Here is a 16,862-nt window from a genome sequence, read left to right on the forward strand (position 1 = left end):
GCTAAGTTTGTTAAAGATTAAGGTAAATTATTGATGTTAAACTTTTAATTATTTATCCATTTTATTATTATAAAAAAAAAAAAATTAAGACGTATTTCACTTAACTAAAAAGCTTACTTCTTTGTTTTAACTTTTATTAATAATATATTAATAATACTTTGGATCTAAATTACTCTAAGAACAAAAACATTTCACTGACTATCTTAATTGTTTTGTTTGTAAACTTTATTAGTAATAAGTTAATAATACTTTGTGTCTGATTGTGAATTAATTTTTACTGTTTAAAATAAATCAAATTTTATTTCTAATGTTTGCTTGCTCTAAGGACCAGCAAAGGAAATGCACATACATAATACATATTTGCAATCGAAAATCATAAAATTTTTCAAATTAGATTGGATAAGATTAAATTTGCTAAAAGACTTTAAGACTAAGACTAAAGACCTACCCATTAATAAATGATTAGGGCTGTTTATATACCTAAGTACATACATCCACAGGACTTAGATTAAGTACTAGACTAACAAAAATTATGGCAAACCTTACAACAGGCTTTAAGTTAAAAGAAAAAAAAAAAAAATCTGTTAAATCTGTCGTACGTATATTTAACACTTATTCAATTCAAATGTATTCATTCTGAAGGGTTTTGTATTAATGTAGACATATTGTGAGGAAAGTTTGCAGATGTTAAAGTTAGTTAAGGTCTTGCAACCTTTGGATATTTTACGGCCTCTTTTTCTTAGAGTCTTTCTTGAAAAACATTGTTAAAGAATTTTTAAAAGTATTCCAAATTGGATCAAGATCTACTGCACTTAGGAGATATACCTAAACTATACTCTAAAATATCCTTAATACTTTTTATTGAGTATTCCATTTTACATAAATTTATTTCCATTGATTTTAAAATTTTGCACTTCAATCATTTTTGGTAAATGTTTATAATAAATACTTGCTATTTTCAAATAGCAAAGTTAATCAACAAATAAGTAAGTTCATTACATTTCCATGAACTTATAGAATTATAAAAATTATCATAATTATAATCAATAATTGGCTGATATGATTATGTGAATTCATTAAATAGGTTTAGTAATTGTCAGTTTTAATCTTCAGCTAATTAATAATCCCCATAATCAAAATTTATAGTAAACTAAAATTTTCAATTAAAAATGTTAAAAATGTCAAATTATGAAAACAAACATTAAATGCAAATTATGAAATAGAATTTTCTACGTGAATGGTTGATGATGATTTTAAAAATTACCACCCCCTTCGCCCTTTGTCAACCCCTTGCATTTGAATCTTTCTATAATTTGAATGTCATTTGTGATAAAATTTGACATTTCGAGGTCAACTGTTGGGATCCCAGACAATCTGAATTTAATTGTAATCTGAGATTAACTGAACCATAAAAATAACAAGCATATAATGTAAAATGCTCGTGTTTCAAATTTTAAATTGGGTCAGTTATGATTCTAGGTTCTATTTGTATACCCTTCCCAAATAAGGTAAATCGATGATATAGGTAGACAGTCATTGTCAATTACCAATTTGAAATGCTTACAAAGGACATGGTCATATAACATGAACAAGTCCTTCATTCAATGTCATAGGAAGTCAATTTTGCCGGATGCTATGATATAATTTTTTAATAGGCCTAGTTCTGAGTTCCGTTTGTAAATTTACCCTGTCAACTAGAGTATAAGTAGTTCGAACCTGTCTCAAGGCTAGGATTTGACCCTCTGGTTTAGTTTTCAGTTGTTGTGTTTCCGTTGTTTGTGTTGTTTTCCTTTTTTCAGTTTCCCTTCCCCCGACCTCTTTTGCGTTTATTTGGGGTCGTAATACAGTCAAACATGCAAACACGCACAGGGCACAACAATATTCCGACCCTCGCAAGGTAAGGTCCTTGTCATTTAACTCACTTCGCCGTGTTGACCTTTTGTTGTGTCGTGTGCTACTAAAAACCAACAACAACAACAATAAGAACAACAACAACAGCAGCAATAGAAGAAGGAACAACAAACTTAATACCCAAATGCCACGCCTTGAGCTTGAGCTACATAGCAACTTACCATGTTGCATGTTTGATGAGCTTATCAAGGCTTCCAGATTATTGAATTTTTAAATCAATACATTTCCGGCGTTGCCAATTAGTCTCCTCGTACTTAATTGCAAATGAATAAATCATTGTGCCAAACTATGCAAGTTGAAGGATGCAATGGTCTACCTACCAAGCCACCCACACACCTACATATATATAGTACATAGATATTCATAGAATTTATATCTTAATACATATATGTATATGTATGTATGTATATACCAACGTATGCATATTTATAGACATACAGTCCCTGAATAATTGAAGTATACACAGAAACTTACTCAGCAGCAACATCACCAGAAAGGAGCACCGGCAGGAGGAGAACAGAGACAAAGAGAGCTGGAACGAATCGTTTTGAAGCAGTCGGGGCAGCAGTTTCATCAACGTCATCAAGGGAAATCAATTGAAGCCAAAAAATATTGTTATTCAAACATTTTTTGCTAGATAAATATATCTAACAAATTTGATGAATATGAAAATGTAATTATATACTGAAAATAATTTCAACAAAAGAATCAAAAATGCGTTGTAAATTGTTCAAATACACTTGAGGACAAAAATCGAAATGCCAGAAAATTGAAAGAGTTTGACAATTGTCAAAATATACAGATATTAAGGGTACAAGGTTGCCTTATCAACTTTAAAATCATATTGATACCATATAGTAAGTAAAAACCAGAGGATAAAACTTAGCCAGTATAACGTTTCTATTCGCAAGACTCCATTCTATTGACAAGGAGGACCAACAGCAGGACTCAGGTTTAACATTTATAACGTCGAATTAATGCAATACTTTCCGCCCTTTTCATATTACCCTCTCCCCTTTCTAGATCCGGCATTGACAAAAAGTGTCAGCACCAAGTGCAAAAGTGGTTTTAGAAGTATATCAACTTCGGGTTCCCAACTCACGACACTAAATGCAAATCTATTATACCTACATTTGAATGCCAGATATTTTATTATAATCCAAATTTTATATCCAGAAATTTATTTTTTTGCCCAAGTCGATAAATATAAAAATGTTGTGTCAAACTTGATTTCAACCGGCACATAAAAAGGTTGAATATTTTAAGATCTCTAGATAGATATTGAAGTTATTAATCTGAAATTCCATTTTTGGTCCATTCTTCTTTAAGGAGTTGTATGATTAAGTACTCTGATCTCTATTTAATTTAAGACGGACTTTTTAATGTCCATTATCAATAGTTTAACAAAAATTCTAAATTCTTTATCCAAAACTGTATTCTCATTCGATCGTTCCTATGAAAACTCGAACTTCTTTAACCTCTTCAAATTACAAAGACATCAAAAAAGAAAAACGAAGAGAGACAAATCTTAATTTTTTTTGGACATAAGTATTTACTTTTTATCGAAATGAACCCATACATGTAATGCAATATTTAACACTCTTTTTGTTCAAGTCCAAGTCCAAAAATATTTAAGTGAAGATTTAAAATATCTTTTAAGTTCTAGGAGCCGATTTTTTTAGATAGACAGAAAGATAAAGTATGAAGTATGGTTATATAAGTTCATTTCATGTTTGATCAAGTATATTTAAGCTAAGCAATGTGAAAAAACCTTAATTTTATGCATTTTCGTTGAGTTTAAGCAATTTGTATTACAGATTTATTGACAATCCAATATATATACATAAGTACATACATATATCATAAATAGTGCTTGCTCATTTTACTTTATAAAATTTCAAGTGAAATTTAAAACAATTTTTGCAGTTCTGACACATTCTGGGGTTTAACTAATACTAAACTCCACTGACTGCCCTCGGTCTCCTTGACATAGAAATGCTATGATGACTAACTTATTAGCGAAATGAAAGCTTAAGGGTAATTAAATGCATATATACTTTCATGCAATTACCAAAAGTGTACTTACTTCTCAAGGTCAGAAATACATACCCCAGAAAGTAGTTGATGTCACTTATCTAACAAAATTGTTAAAAGCGTAACCATAGTTACCCTAGAATTCAATTTAAATGCCATTTAAAAGATTGCTCACTCTGCGGCAAATGCATGCACAAGGAAAGTTGCTGATTGAAAAAATTGAAAGAAAACGTAGCAAGTTACGATAGCTTCCGTAAATTAACTAGATGTCCAACAATCAGTAAACTTTTAAAACTTTCTTAAATAAACTTTTTCTTGCTCCCTTCCAGTGCAACGAGCAGGGGACGGCATCTACTCTATGCTACTCTAAACAAACTGAAAAACTTAATTTTCTAACCATGACCTCATGCTTTACGTGAGCATATTATCTCTTTGAGTATTCATGGTTTGCCACCGACAACCATTGATGGTGATGATGGTTGGTTGGTTCGGGGTTGAGGTGGTGAATCATTCATGCATTGATGCACAAAGTTCAAATTTCTTTTGGCCAAGAAGAACAACCACAAAAGATTAACATGCGCTGAGCTGCAGCTCATCCTGAATCCCAGTAACTACTTGCACTCAACCTCTTCAAAAAAAAAGAGGAAAATTCTCATTGCTCTCGCAATGGCATCTCGTTTATGCTTCTAGTTAGTCCTTGGGCGTATGCACAATGTGTATACTGTTTAAATTGTTGCGTTACTTCCCCTTCGCCCGCACTGCCCCTCCTTTTCAGCCATCATCTTCCGAGCAATTCTCTTCTCCTGGGGCAATCCTTGTAGAAAGAAAAAAAAAAAAAAGTTTAGCACAACGCGCGCTTTGCTCGCTTGAAAAAAAAAAAACAACATTACAAAGGGAACGCAAAAACGCCGTGTGCTCCTCGCCTAGCCTGGTATGCGTTTTCTCCACATTGTTCCATGCGGTTGAATAAACACAAGCCGTTCCACTCGCACACTTACTCATACTTATACACGCACCCATACACACACACATATACAGAGACACTTATACGCTCGCTTGCCTCGACAGACTTACAAAATAAACATTGCGGCATGTATTTTGTTTGTACACACTGCGTATACGTAATGTAAGGCCACTCATTACCTTACCTACCAACCATCCAAGCATCCACCTTACCTATCCAGGTGGATAGGCAACCTGGTGGTCGTCAGTGGCCACCACAACACACCAACAAAAAGAACAGAAAGAGACAGAGACAGAGACAGAGAGAAAGAGAGATACCCATGGACACATTGCAGTCCGTTGGGCGTCACGTATGCACATAACTCAACAGCCTGGATAGCCATTGTGTAAAATAATTTAACCCTTAGCTGGGACCACAGACATATCTTATGGTGAAGAGTTAAGGAATTAAATACAGATTCGAATAATGTGGTTAAAAAAATAGATAATTTAGATTTAATTTAGATAATAGATTTAAGAATTGTCCGTAATTTGCAATCACGGTTTCAATTCAGAATATAAATAAATAAATAAATAAATAGATAATTGAATAGTTTTCGGCTAACCAACTCTTGAAAGAAATAAAATTTGAAGATCGTAAAAGCTTTGGTAATTTGTTGTACACTTTTAATAGCTTTTAGAATATCCTGTTTAAGAAACATAAACTTTTGAATTCAAATTTCACTCATTTCAGAACCATATCCAAAGATTATATTTTAATAGATTAAAATAATAATGTTTTTAGTATAATAAAATGAATAATAATTTTAACACATTCTTTCAAAAACCTGACGGTAGTACATTTAAGGTGGTGTTTGTTTTATTGTTTTAGTATCTGTATTTTGATCTGTCTATCATGTAATAGAACTAGCCAGAGCTAATTGCATTAGTTTGCACTTTTAGTTGTTATCTATTGCTGCATACTAATAACGTTTCCCCTTTCGTTAACCCTTTGCCATTAAATTGATAATATTTTAACAAGTTCGAGTCTTGCTTGAGAGACATCATTTCATTTTTGCAACCTAATTTCATTAATGACTTATGGATCGCAGTTAAATTACATTTTTGCATTTTCAAATAAGAAAATCTGTTCTGCATTAAAAGGTATTCATATTTTATAATAAATAAAAGAATCACTTTAAATTGTCCGTATTTATTAAAACAAAATGTTGTTCGTTTAATTATTAAGAATCAATTTGATTTATAAGTTTAAACTGTATGCAAGACTTTAAGAATTTGTACAAAATGATAGAAATTATTTATTCACAAGAACTTCTTAAACTTCACTTAAATATTAAATATAAAAATTTAATCATAAGCTTAGAAGCGACTTATAAACTTTTTGAATTTGTGGAATTCGAAATACTTAATATAAGTTAAATATACCCAGATTGCCAATTGAAAACGACAAACAATAAAACAAATTATTCCTTGATAAATATATAAGATTTTGCAATTTTTGAGCATATGTAGTAAAACAATTGGAAAGTATTTTTCAATAAATATTTTAGACACAAATATTGGGTAGTTCTGACAGAAAAGTAAGTTAAAGAACTTCAGTCAGAAGAGTAAGTTAAAGAACTTCAGTCAGAAGAGTAAGTTAAAGAACTTCAGTCAGTAAAAACGACTTAGCTGGAATTATCTCTTGCCACACAAAAATATGTTAAATTTTTATATACTTTTTTTGGTCTCGCAGTATTCATTTGAAAGCGATTAAATTGTCATTGAAGCTTAACAGAGTAAAAGATATTGTGATGATGGCTGATGGGCCTATGTGAAGGTTAAAAGTGAACTAATTTACATAGACCGCATGGTACAATGCGCAGGCAGGCCGCATGAAGGTGGAAAAGGAGGAGGAGATGGAGGATGAGGTAACAAAAAGATTCATTAGGGCCAATCAGTGCAAAGCGAGTCGAGAAGAAGGACAAGAGGATGAAGGATGTGAATGAAGGAGGTAAAAGGCGAATGTTATGTGATGTGTGTGTGTGTGTGTGTATGTGTGTGTAACGTAAACAGGAGCTGACTAAGGCTTTGGCTGCCTTTGGTTGTGCTCTCTGTTGTTTGCCTTATAAATACGCACGCTCTACTTTAAACAAAGCGTAGCATACATATAGGCGTACAACCAGCAAGCCATCAACTGAATCATTCTACCACTAACCTACCAACCCACACATATACAGACAGACAAATACATACATATACTCACGTACACAGTGTTGTAAACAACTTGTACGTGTACGTGTGTGTGTGTGTGTGTAAAACAAATTTAAACTTTACACCCAAAGTTTATTTTTATGAGCAAAACTTTAAATAATGAAATTATCTGACAAGAACTTGGAGATGGGCTTACAAACCGTATAAAAAGAAAATCAAAAAGAAAGAGAAGCACATTGGGGAAGAGACAGACAGACAGACAGACAGAGAGAAAGAGATAGAAAAAGAGTCGGAGAGAGAGAGAGAGAGAGGGAAGATGAAGAAACAAGGCAACTGATTACCCAATAAACGTCTGCAGTTTACCTCGTCGTCCCAATCAATGGTGTAATTTATGCCCACCCATTTTGTCGCACGCTCGAACCCTCCCAACGTCCCACCACCCCCTTTCGCCTCACGACCCCGGAAAATAATCTAACATTTTGTTATCAAATATTTATTTACACTTGAGCTATAATAATTCATTGATGCATTTAGAAGGCCTCTACACAGGCCACGGCATGGCATGGCATGGTACGGCACGCATGGTTATGGTTCAAATTGAGGTCCTTTTTAGTTTTTTTTTTCTTGCTTTTTGTTTTTTTCTGGTCTGGCCTGGTCTGGTCTTGGTAAGCACCCCGACCCGGCAACATGAACGTCAAGACTAACCTTTGCCCGATGTCCTTCAAAGGCGACAGTTTCTGTGAAAGCAACAGCTGTGCGCTCTGGCTCCTGGCTCCAAAATCTCTCGTCCGCTCTCTCTCTCTCTCTGTCGTAGTCTCTCTTGTGTCCTTTTGCGTGTGTGCCTGAGAGAGAGAGATAGAGAGTGAGAGACTGTGTATGTGTGGACATAACGGAGCTTTTCAATCCACTTCCAGTTTTCGATAACGGTTTTATATCCTACTATAGTCTTGCCTTGCCTTATCACAAGCTTTTTCGAAATGACAAAAATTAAAATAGAATTGGACAGGTTACTAAAGGGATTTACAAGTAATGCGTGGGGCGATTCTATAGTTTAAGGACTTTATCGAAACATTGTATTTACGTATTAGAGGCTAATGTATTAGAAAATTGAAAACCCTCATTTATTTTGGGTTCCACTAAGTGCCCAATTTAATGCATTTACTAGAGGAGCATTTCTTGGTCTGAATTCGAAACGAAAAACATAAAATTCTGAACCTCGAGTCGACTAAATTATCTAGCACTGAAATATGTATCAATACTGAGGATTTTTACAGCCAAATTCTATTGGATTATTATACCCTTGCAGAGGGTATTATAAAATTGGTCAGATGTTTGTAACGCACAGAAGGAGACGTTTCCGACCCCATAAAGTATATATATTCTTGATCAGCATGAGAAGCTAAGTCGATATAGCCATGTCCGTCTGTCCGTCTGTCCGTCGGTGCGTACGCGTTTTACTCAGCCATCTTAAGAGCTATCGGGATGAAATTTTTTTGGGAGCTTTTTTTACCCGGGTGAGATAAAGTATGAAAATCTTTGGGATCGGACTACTATATCATATAACTCTGGAACAAAAATTTTTGCAAAATTGGAGTATCCCCATGAAATTTACCAATATAATAGAATTTGATATAAAATCTCAGATCCCAAAATTTGACCCTGATCGGATAAATAGAACACAAGTTACAGTCTATATAAATCGGTTCAATCGCTGCCGGCAGCTCTGCTTGCTGCCTACTACGTCATCATCAAATCAACAGAGCACATGCATACACACACAGACGCAACGCTACATAAACTGTATGTGTATGCGTTTGCTTAGGGAATGAGGGAAGAAGAAGAACAAATTGTACATAGTATGAAGAGTAAAATTGTTTTGTTTGTATATTAATGAATTGAGTTGCAGAAAACAAATTTTGAACATGTGAAATTATTATTGTCAAGGACTGCAAGGGTATATAAACTTCGGCATAGCCGAATTTAACTTCTTTGATATTTCCTAATTAAAATACTATTAAAATCATGATTTTTATATTATTTGACAAGTGCTTAAAAACTCCCGAGGCTTAAAAGTGAAATTAGAATTAATTATAAATATTCAAAAATGTTGAAGAATGAAGAAATGTATAAAGTTCAGTTCAAAATTCTTAAATTCTACTCAAGTGTTGGAATTTTTTTTAAAAAGATGTTAAAAATGTAGACAAACTAAGCCTCTTAGGTTTGTTTTGAATATAATTCCATACTTTTCGTTGTAAATTAAATGTTTCGTTTTAAATTTTAATTATAAAAATACCACAACAAATAAATTAATTAGTAGTAATTAACGTATTTTCGGTAATTCTTCTATATGTTTTTAAATATTTATTGTTTTTTTCACAGTACTTCACAGAAAAGTCCAATTAGTTTTATTGGCTTATAATAATTGTTATTTTTTTTAAGCTTTAGTCCGAATTACTTTTCGAAAAACAAATTTTCGTTGATTTTCTTATTTTCAAATTCTGTTATCAAAGTTATAATATGTATAATTCATCTCTTAAGATTTTTTTTTAATTGCCAAAAGTAAAGCAACAAAAGTAAAAAAAATAACATAATTGTAGAAAATAATTAAGATAAAAGAAATTAGTTACCTTTTACCACATTTTAATGGGGATTAGTCTGTCATTCTAACAATCCTTAATACCATTCCAAGTAGGTCCTTTAATGCTTTGGCCGCCGAACTGTTCGAATTCCAAACGCTTTATTGCCTATAAACATCTAAAAAACATATTTAAAAAAAAACTATGCAACTACCCTATATCCAATATCGAACTCTAAAGTTTGTTTAACAAATCTGGCTTTAATAAAAAAAGTAGATTAACCACATAAGTGTCTTTTATCATTTAAATCTTTTTTTCTTTTTGTGGATTTTATAATTTTTGATCAATAATTTGTTTTCTAAATATATACATAAAAAGTATTTTTAGCCAGTTATCATGCACTTTTAAGTTGAGAATTATATATCATTTGTATATTTTCTAAACATGCATGACAATAAAAAAAAAAAAAAAAAAAAAAAAAATACACATTTAATAAGAAACTATTATTTTTTATGATGATTGGATTGGTTATTCTATGGTCTTCAGTCTTCAAATTCAAACAAAGGTTTTCCATTGACATCCCAGGTGTTTTTACACTTTTTAAAAGCACAGACCAAATAAAGAGCTGAAAGAAAAGATAATTCTATGAGATGGAGATTCAAGTTTTTAATGTATGTAAAGAATTTACTTGTTGCTTCCCATTCCGATTTGGATAGAGTGCCCACTGGTTTGCCACGATTACTGCCAGCCAAATGCTTCAAATGGGCATATTCTGGATCATTGGCCACGCGATTCACCTGGACAGTTTCCAAGCCTGACATACGCTGAAGCAGATGTCTGCCATGGGGCAGTGTTTCCTTATAGTAATCAGCGAATGTGCTACGTCTTATCACTTGCAAACCATATTTTCGTGCCAATTTAACGAGAGTGGGAAAGTGTACCAGGAATTCAGGGCAATCCACAACGCCCTCTAAATGAAATTGATATTTAGCACCAAATATGGGCAATTGATCGGCATCATTTTCAAACTCAATGGAATACATATCGTTGCCAAATCTACGTTGTCCAGGACCAGCTGCTTTTAATCTACGCATTATCTCATATGCATCGGGTATGGTGGCTATGAAATAGCCACCGGGCTGTAGACATTCGGCAGCATTACGCACCATGCAATCGGCCTGGGCCAAGGATTCGAAGCAATAGTGAAAAGCAAACTGGCACGACACGAGATTCAGTTGCAGGGAGGCATCCTTAAAGCGTTCCCGCAGACGCACCAATGTCGAATCGCAGGCAAAGAATTCAGCTGTGAATTTGTGGGCATATTTGGAGTTCTCTGCACGTTTTAATATATCCTGATAACGTCGTTGGCATTGTTCCACCGACACTTCAGCAATATCGGTACAGATTAAATGAGCTATGGTCGCCTTATCCCATTTGAGTAGATCACCGCCTTTGCCACAACACATGTCTAGGACACGTATGGGATCGCCAACACGTTTCTGTTCCTTTATCTTGCCCATGTACTCGTTAATAAGTTGACTTTTAATCCAATTGTTGAAATTACGCATAAAGAAAATTTTCGATTTCAGACGATCCTTGCGTCCGGCCTCCTTGAGTTCATTATAATGATGGGCCACCACAAATGTATTGGCCGCTCCAGTCTCTCGTTCAGGCTCCATCTCCGGCTGTTGTTGCTCCTCGTCTCCACCATGACCCACGCTTTTTGTGGTACCAGCTTGTGCTTCTTTTTGGATTTCTTCTGTTCCTTGAAAACCTGGCTTAGTAATGCTATAGTCCTCGTGGCCAGTAGATTCACTTTCGTCGTCTTCTGAAAGGTTGATCCCCAGGATATTTCGTTCATAATTTACGCTCATTCTGTTTGCTTAAAATTCTAGGTCCGGTTAAAAAATCTGAATTGAGGGCGCAGGCAGGGCTGATGAAAATGCAACAAGAGAAATTGCTCAGTGGCGACAAAAGAACCTCGAGCAAGCGAAACTATCGCATCTCAGTGTCGCCGTTTTAAAATTGTCTAAATAATATTATTTTTAATTTTAAAATAAAACAACATTAATTATAGAAATCTATGAACTCCTAGGTATATAGATTACGCGTTTTACTTTTTAATTAAATTTTTAGATTTACATAACAAGTTGGCGTATATTTGTCGATAATACGTCAGTTTATTGTATTATTACAGGTTATTTTTAATCTAGCGATATGGAATAAACCTCTACCTGTAAATCGTAAATTAATTTTGTTATACCCTTGTGGCTAAATAAACTATGTTCTGTGAAAGTCTACACACTCACGAATCAAAACTCCCACCACTAGCAGTAAACGAGTTATCGATAGATCCAGAGCGACTACCCTAAATAGAAGCGTTTTCGTGCTCTCATTCTCTTCTTTTCCAATCATTAATTTATTTTGTTTTGTTTACGTTTGCGATTCACTTGGCCATGTCCAATCCCCAGGAGGACCTACTGCCACCCAATGCAGAGGACGATGAACTGACTCTGCCACGTGCGAGCATCAATAAAATCATTAAAGAACTTGTACCCACAGTGCGAGTGGCAAATGAATCGAGGGAATTAATACTCAATTGCTGTTCGGAATTTATACATCTAATTAGCTCGGAAGCCAACGATGTGTGCAATCAAAGAAATAAAAAGACCATCAATGCCGAGCATGTGCTAGAAGCCCTCGAACGTTTGGGTTTCCATGATTATAAACAGGAAGCGGAGGCGGTGCTACACGATTGTAAAGAAGTGGCCGCCAAGCGAAGACGTCAAAGCACAAGATTGGAAAATCTGGGAATACCTGAAGAGGAACTCTTGAGGCAGCAACAAGAGCTGTTTGCCAAGGCGCGTGAAGAACAAGCCAGGGAAGAGCAACAGCAATGGATGAGCATGCAGGCGGCGGCGATGATTAATCAGAGACAACCGGTGGCCAGTAGTAAGCGTAGTGAAGATGACGACGAGGATGATGATGATTATTAATATTTAATAAATAGAATTCACATGTATAGAAAGTGTGCGCAATGGTGTTGCTCTCAATTCCATTAAGTCAAGCTAATTTTTGTCCAAATCACTTAATAGAATAGGGAATCAACACCAATAGCTTCATTTTTTTTTGGACCACTAATGATAATAAAATATTCTTAGACTAGCTTATTATAGCCTGCTTTTCAAACTGTTGCTCCAATTGATTAGTCAAAAGTCTTGGAAGTTCGGCAGTTGTCTTATATGGTCCAGGTGTATATTTGCCAAGCAATTCTGTATGAGTTTTCCAAAATTTCGATGATATCAAATCTTCGTGCAGTGGCACTATTACCTGCCTAGTCTTTTGTTGCGTCTCTACATCTGATTGCAGTTCCAGGCGTTTTCTCATCAATATTGTACCCTTTCGGTACATGGCTGGCATATTGTTATAGTTTATGCCAAACTCTTGGAATAATAATTCATTTTTATCTGCCGAAAAAGTGCCTCTTAGACGCTCTTCAGCCTGTTGATTGCTTAAGCCTTTATCCAATACCAATTTCCAAAATGCTGTATTATATAGATTATTTACATGTACATCGGCCTGACGCCAGCTAAGATAATCCCTTAGATTCTCATCGGAGGGATATAAGACCACACGACCATCGAAACATGGAGCATAGTTTAGTTTTCGATCCTTCATCCACTGAGGCCATTGCATCACATAGTTAGTGGAGAATAAGCTGGTGACATAGGTTAAAAGTTTGGCCGATCGACGTTTAAATGCCTGTGTCTCCTTGCGAAACACAAAGGAGTATTCATCACTCTGGCCATAAGCCAGGACAATATCACGAAATTCTTCCATCACGGCAATAGCTGCAGCATTCATTAAATTAAGAGCTAATGGGAGAAGACATTTGATTTTATTATTGACTATTCACTTCCTAATTATTCTACTTACCGTTCTCATCGTTTGGTTTCTCAAAATCATGTATTTTGGAAAACTTGTGAAATTTCTTGCCATCAATTCGTATCACAATCCATACATTGGGCAAAATGCTGTCGTCCTGTTCATAGGATTTAACGTATTCATATCTGCTGCAGGCCATGTTGCGTTTGGCCAGGACACTGGCAATGGGTTTATTTAATAAATTGTTGAATTTTCGGCAAAAGGCTAGAAAACGCATTTAAAGTTCTTTTTTAATGTTGTTTTTGTTGTTGTTGCTATTTCTCCAGCTGCCACATGTGGTTGGAAGGAACAGCTGTTCGTTATTGAAATATCGATAAGTTGAAAGTCTCAAATAGTGAGCGCCAAACTCAGATAAAATATTGCTAAATAAATGACCCTAGAAGGCAACCATTAGGGACTGTAAATATCAATCAAGCTAATAATCATTAGCTTTACAATAACTTAATTGGGTTTCGTAGATCAACTAATTTTCAACAGTTTCTATAAACTAAGAATAAGTTTCAAATATCGATAACGTTTGTCCAACAATTAATCGATTAATCACCACAATCGATTCTTGGAAAAAGTCAAATCTGCTGGAATGAAATTCAGATATAATTTGCAAATTTAAGTAAATAAAGCTTTAAAATTCACACAACATATTAATTGAAGCGACAAAAGAAAAGCTGCTTAGGAATACAATAAACAAATAGTCCATATACTGTATTGGCTAATAATTAAACCGGTCAGAATAATTATTTTATTAATCGCTGCAAGTCATCTGGACCAATGAGCGACTACGATTCGGATGAAGAGACCTCGCAAGTGGAGAAACTTCGTCATGCTAAAGTACCACGAGGAATGTTTGTCAGTGGCTGGGACGATGATGCCGATGAACTAATCGAAGAGGATAAAAATCCTCAAGGTATGTCATACAATTAAATCTTTAATGTTTTACATTAACCAAGAGATTCTCTTACTCGTAGCCAGCATAGAACGCATGATATTGTGGGCTGTTAACGAGAATCGTCTGAGTGAAGTTCGCGAGATACTCAAACTCGATTCTGAGACTGCCAATGCACGGGATCACGATGGATATACGCCTTTACATCGAGCCTGCTATAACAACTTCATAGACATTGCCAAAGTTCTGCTCCAGTATCAGGCCAATCCAAATGCCCGCACTGAAATGGGCTGGACACCCTTACACTCAGCATGCAAATGGAATAATGCCGATTGCGCACAACTTTTGCTTCAATTCGGTGCCGATGTCAATGCTGATTCTGATGGCAAACAAACTCCTCTACATATTACCTCCACAGTTTCAAATTGCCGGAATACGGCAACTGTCTTACTATTGGATCGCTATATAAAGGGCAGAAAGGAGAATGTTTCCGAGGACACAGCTGCTGTAATTGCTCGTCGTACGGGCATGAGTTATCCCATCTTTGAGATCTCCCATGAAGCCTATGATTGTGAGACGGGACTTATAGACTAACTAAGCCATGGTAGTATTAATTAGTGTTAAAAAAATATTCTATAAAAATTGTTTACTGTCTCTCATTAAAAGTGATTTGGATTTTATAGGCATATGAAAATCTTTGAAAATTATATTTCACGATCAGTCACATTGATAATAATTGTTTTTTTTTTTAGCAATCCCACAGTTAAATACTTATATTTGGAAATAATTTATGATACTCTTTAGATTCTTGTAAGCCTAGCTCAACTGGCTGGCGCTGGAGTTCTTACAAAATGTTCATAAAAGGATTTGGTATAGCCAACCATTTCATCTTGCATGGCAGCGGGCACAAAATACGGATTACCCTGACCACCTTCAATGGTTCCCTTTGCCGTATATCGCATATAACTGGAGACTGTTGTCTCTGGTGGTAGCACAGCTCCATCCTCAATAACACAGCAATCTTTTAAGGTGCAGCGACGTCCCTAAAAATATAAGTTTGGATTTAGTAATAAGCTTAAAAGTCTGTCAATGCCAACTTACAATAATCGCATTCTTTCCTATATAGACATATGAGCCAATTGTCGCCGCTGATACAACAGCTCCTTCGCCAATAAACACATGATCTCCAATGTGCATGGGAAAGAAGGCGATACCTTTGCTGAATTGTTTATATGGTGGACGGATGACGGAATTTTTGCTAATCACACAATATCTTCCTGTTCGTACATTTGCCAAATCACCTCGTATGATGGCACCGCTCTGAACAATTACTTTGCCGTTGAGTACTATGTTCTGGGAACCACAGAGCACTGTGTGGCGGCTCACCTTGTTGCCGGAGGCCTGTGGAGTAAATAACAAAATGGATTAGGATGAGGTCATCTGGGCAAATGTGCAACCAATTGGTAAGTTAGTCTAGCTCCGACTCTTGTTAATACTTGCCGTCTCCACGTATTCATCCTTACTGTAGTATGTGTCTGCTATTTCCATTGTCCCTTAATGGTTTAAATAAAAAAATAAACAAAATAGTTTAACAATTTGCAATGATTTATTTTTGGAGAGTGTTGAATAACTTGTACAAAAACTATCGATAGTATCGATAGAACAATTAGGCATTCAACAGCGACTGTTAAAATCCAAAAGCAACGGTCACTGTTAACTTACTGTTAACTTTTTCGTTTTTTCCATTATGCATTTTGCTTTTAATTATTTGTTCATTCTTAATTTAGACATGAAATAAAGGATGAATTTTGGTTATTAAATCCTCTAAAATGTGACACCAAAATGCAAGAAATTATTTTAAAACTTTTCTTTAATTTTATGTAGTTGATAAAGTATTGAAATAATTTATGCTTTTCATATAAATTTGGGATTTTAATTTACCTTTAATGAGAAAGATATTTAACAAGAAATAAATTTAATAAATTACATATATTTAGTATCTATTACAACAACAACAAAAATTCTATACATGTTTAGTATGTATACTATTGAAAAATGATTTTTTTATATTGATCGTAATAAAAAATAAATTAAACAAATTTTAAAAAAATTAATAAAAAATGCATTTAAAATAAAAGAATAATAAAAAATAAACAAAGGAACATACCTAGGTAATAATTTACTTTAAAAATATATATTTTTTGTGTTGACTGAAAAACTTTAATTTGCACTAAAAATATTTATAATCATTTTTTGTTTTAGTGCAAAGTAAACAAGTTTGTATTATAATTTGTTCTTAGGTAGCAGAAGTTTTTACTTGCCTAATTGTTTATTTTTATTGAAAATTATGTTTGAAT

The 16,862-nt window shown here is 34.4% G+C and overlaps 5 protein-coding genes across 5 annotated transcripts; 2 read left to right on the top strand and 3 right to left on the bottom strand.

Annotated features, from left to right (window-relative positions):
- Positions 1-9,724: 9,724 nt before the first annotated feature.
- Rnmt (RNA guanine-7 methyltransferase) lies at positions 9,725-11,627 on the bottom strand. The gene is made up of 2 exons (XM_068284520.1): positions 10,366-11,627; positions 9,725-10,302 (listed from the first exon to the last, which is right to left on the bottom strand). The coding sequence occupies exons 1-2, from the start codon at positions 11,549-11,551 to the stop codon at positions 10,220-10,222; spliced, it is 1,269 nt and encodes a 422-aa protein (XP_068140621.1). The 5' UTR covers positions 11,552-11,627; the 3' UTR covers positions 9,725-10,219.
- A 367-nt stretch (positions 11,628-11,994) lies between these two features.
- On the top strand, positions 11,995-12,842 carry NC2beta (negative cofactor 2beta). The gene has a single exon (XM_068284533.1). The coding sequence runs from the start codon at positions 12,134-12,136 to the stop codon at positions 12,671-12,673; it is 540 nt and encodes a 179-aa protein (XP_068140634.1). The 5' UTR covers positions 11,995-12,133; the 3' UTR covers positions 12,674-12,842.
- Positions 12,658-13,894, bottom strand: THG (tRNA-histidine guanylyltransferase). Its single transcript, XM_068284532.1, has 2 exons — positions 13,614-13,894; positions 12,658-13,552 (listed from the first exon to the last, which is right to left on the bottom strand). Exons 1-2 carry the CDS (start codon positions 13,837-13,839, stop codon positions 12,840-12,842), a joined length of 939 nt encoding a protein of 312 aa, XP_068140633.1. The 5' UTR covers positions 13,840-13,894; the 3' UTR covers positions 12,658-12,839.
- A 284-nt stretch (positions 13,895-14,178) lies between these two features.
- Ankrd49 (ankyrin repeat domain-containing protein 49) lies at positions 14,179-15,241 on the top strand. Its single transcript, XM_068284498.1, has 2 exons — positions 14,179-14,526; positions 14,588-15,241. The coding sequence occupies exons 1-2, from the start codon at positions 14,391-14,393 to the stop codon at positions 15,097-15,099; spliced, it is 648 nt and encodes a 215-aa protein (XP_068140599.1). The 5' UTR covers positions 14,179-14,390; the 3' UTR covers positions 15,100-15,241.
- DCTN5-p25 (Dynactin 5, p25 subunit) lies at positions 15,160-16,138 on the bottom strand. The gene is made up of 3 exons (XM_068284499.1): positions 16,006-16,138; positions 15,607-15,906; positions 15,160-15,548 (listed from the first exon to the last, which is right to left on the bottom strand). The coding sequence occupies exons 1-3, from the start codon at positions 16,051-16,053 to the stop codon at positions 15,327-15,329; spliced, it is 570 nt and encodes a 189-aa protein (XP_068140600.1). The 5' UTR covers positions 16,054-16,138; the 3' UTR covers positions 15,160-15,326.
- Between the last annotated feature and the right edge of the window lie 724 nt (positions 16,139-16,862).

The sequence above is a fragment of the Drosophila tropicalis genome, unplaced genomic scaffold (assembly GCF_018151085.1).
Source record: "Drosophila tropicalis isolate 14030-0801.00 unplaced genomic scaffold, ASM1815108v1 contig_393, whole genome shotgun sequence".
Lineage (NCBI taxonomy): Eukaryota > Metazoa > Arthropoda > Insecta > Diptera > Drosophilidae > Drosophila > Drosophila tropicalis.

Bases quoted from the DNA above. Each gene is read 5' to 3' on its own strand.
- Rnmt (XM_068284520.1), bottom strand. From the start codon at position 11,551: ATGAGCGTAAATTATGAACGAAATATCCTGGGGATCAACCTTTCAGAA. The intron at 10,303-10,365 runs GTAAATTCTTTA...CTTTTCTTTCAG, and splicing joins ATCGGAATGGGAAGCAACAA to CTCTTTATTTGGTCTGTGCT.
- NC2beta (XM_068284533.1), top strand. From the start codon at position 12,134: ATGTCCAATCCCCAGGAGGACCTACTGCCACCCAATGCAGAGGACGAT.
- THG (XM_068284532.1), bottom strand. From the start codon at position 13,839: ATGCGTTTTCTAGCCTTTTGCCGAAAATTCAACAATTTATTAAATAAA. The intron at 13,553-13,613 runs GTAAGTAGAATA...TTCTCCCATTAG, and splicing joins GAAACCAAACGATGAGAACG to CTCTTAATTTAATGAATGCT.
- Ankrd49 (XM_068284498.1), top strand. From the start codon at position 14,391: ATGAGCGACTACGATTCGGATGAAGAGACCTCGCAAGTGGAGAAACTT. The intron at 14,527-14,587 runs GTATGTCATACA...TCTTACTCGTAG, and splicing joins AGAGGATAAAAATCCTCAAG to CCAGCATAGAACGCATGATA.
- DCTN5-p25 (XM_068284499.1), bottom strand. From the start codon at position 16,053: ATGGAAATAGCAGACACATACTACAGTAAGGATGAATACGTGGAGACG. The intron at 15,907-16,005 runs GCAAGTATTAAC...TTTACTCCACAG, and splicing joins AGGATGAATACGTGGAGACG to GCCTCCGGCAACAAGGTGAG. The intron at 15,549-15,606 runs GTAAGTTGGCAT...TTATATTTTTAG, and splicing joins TAGGAAAGAATGCGATTATT to GGACGTCGCTGCACCTTAAA.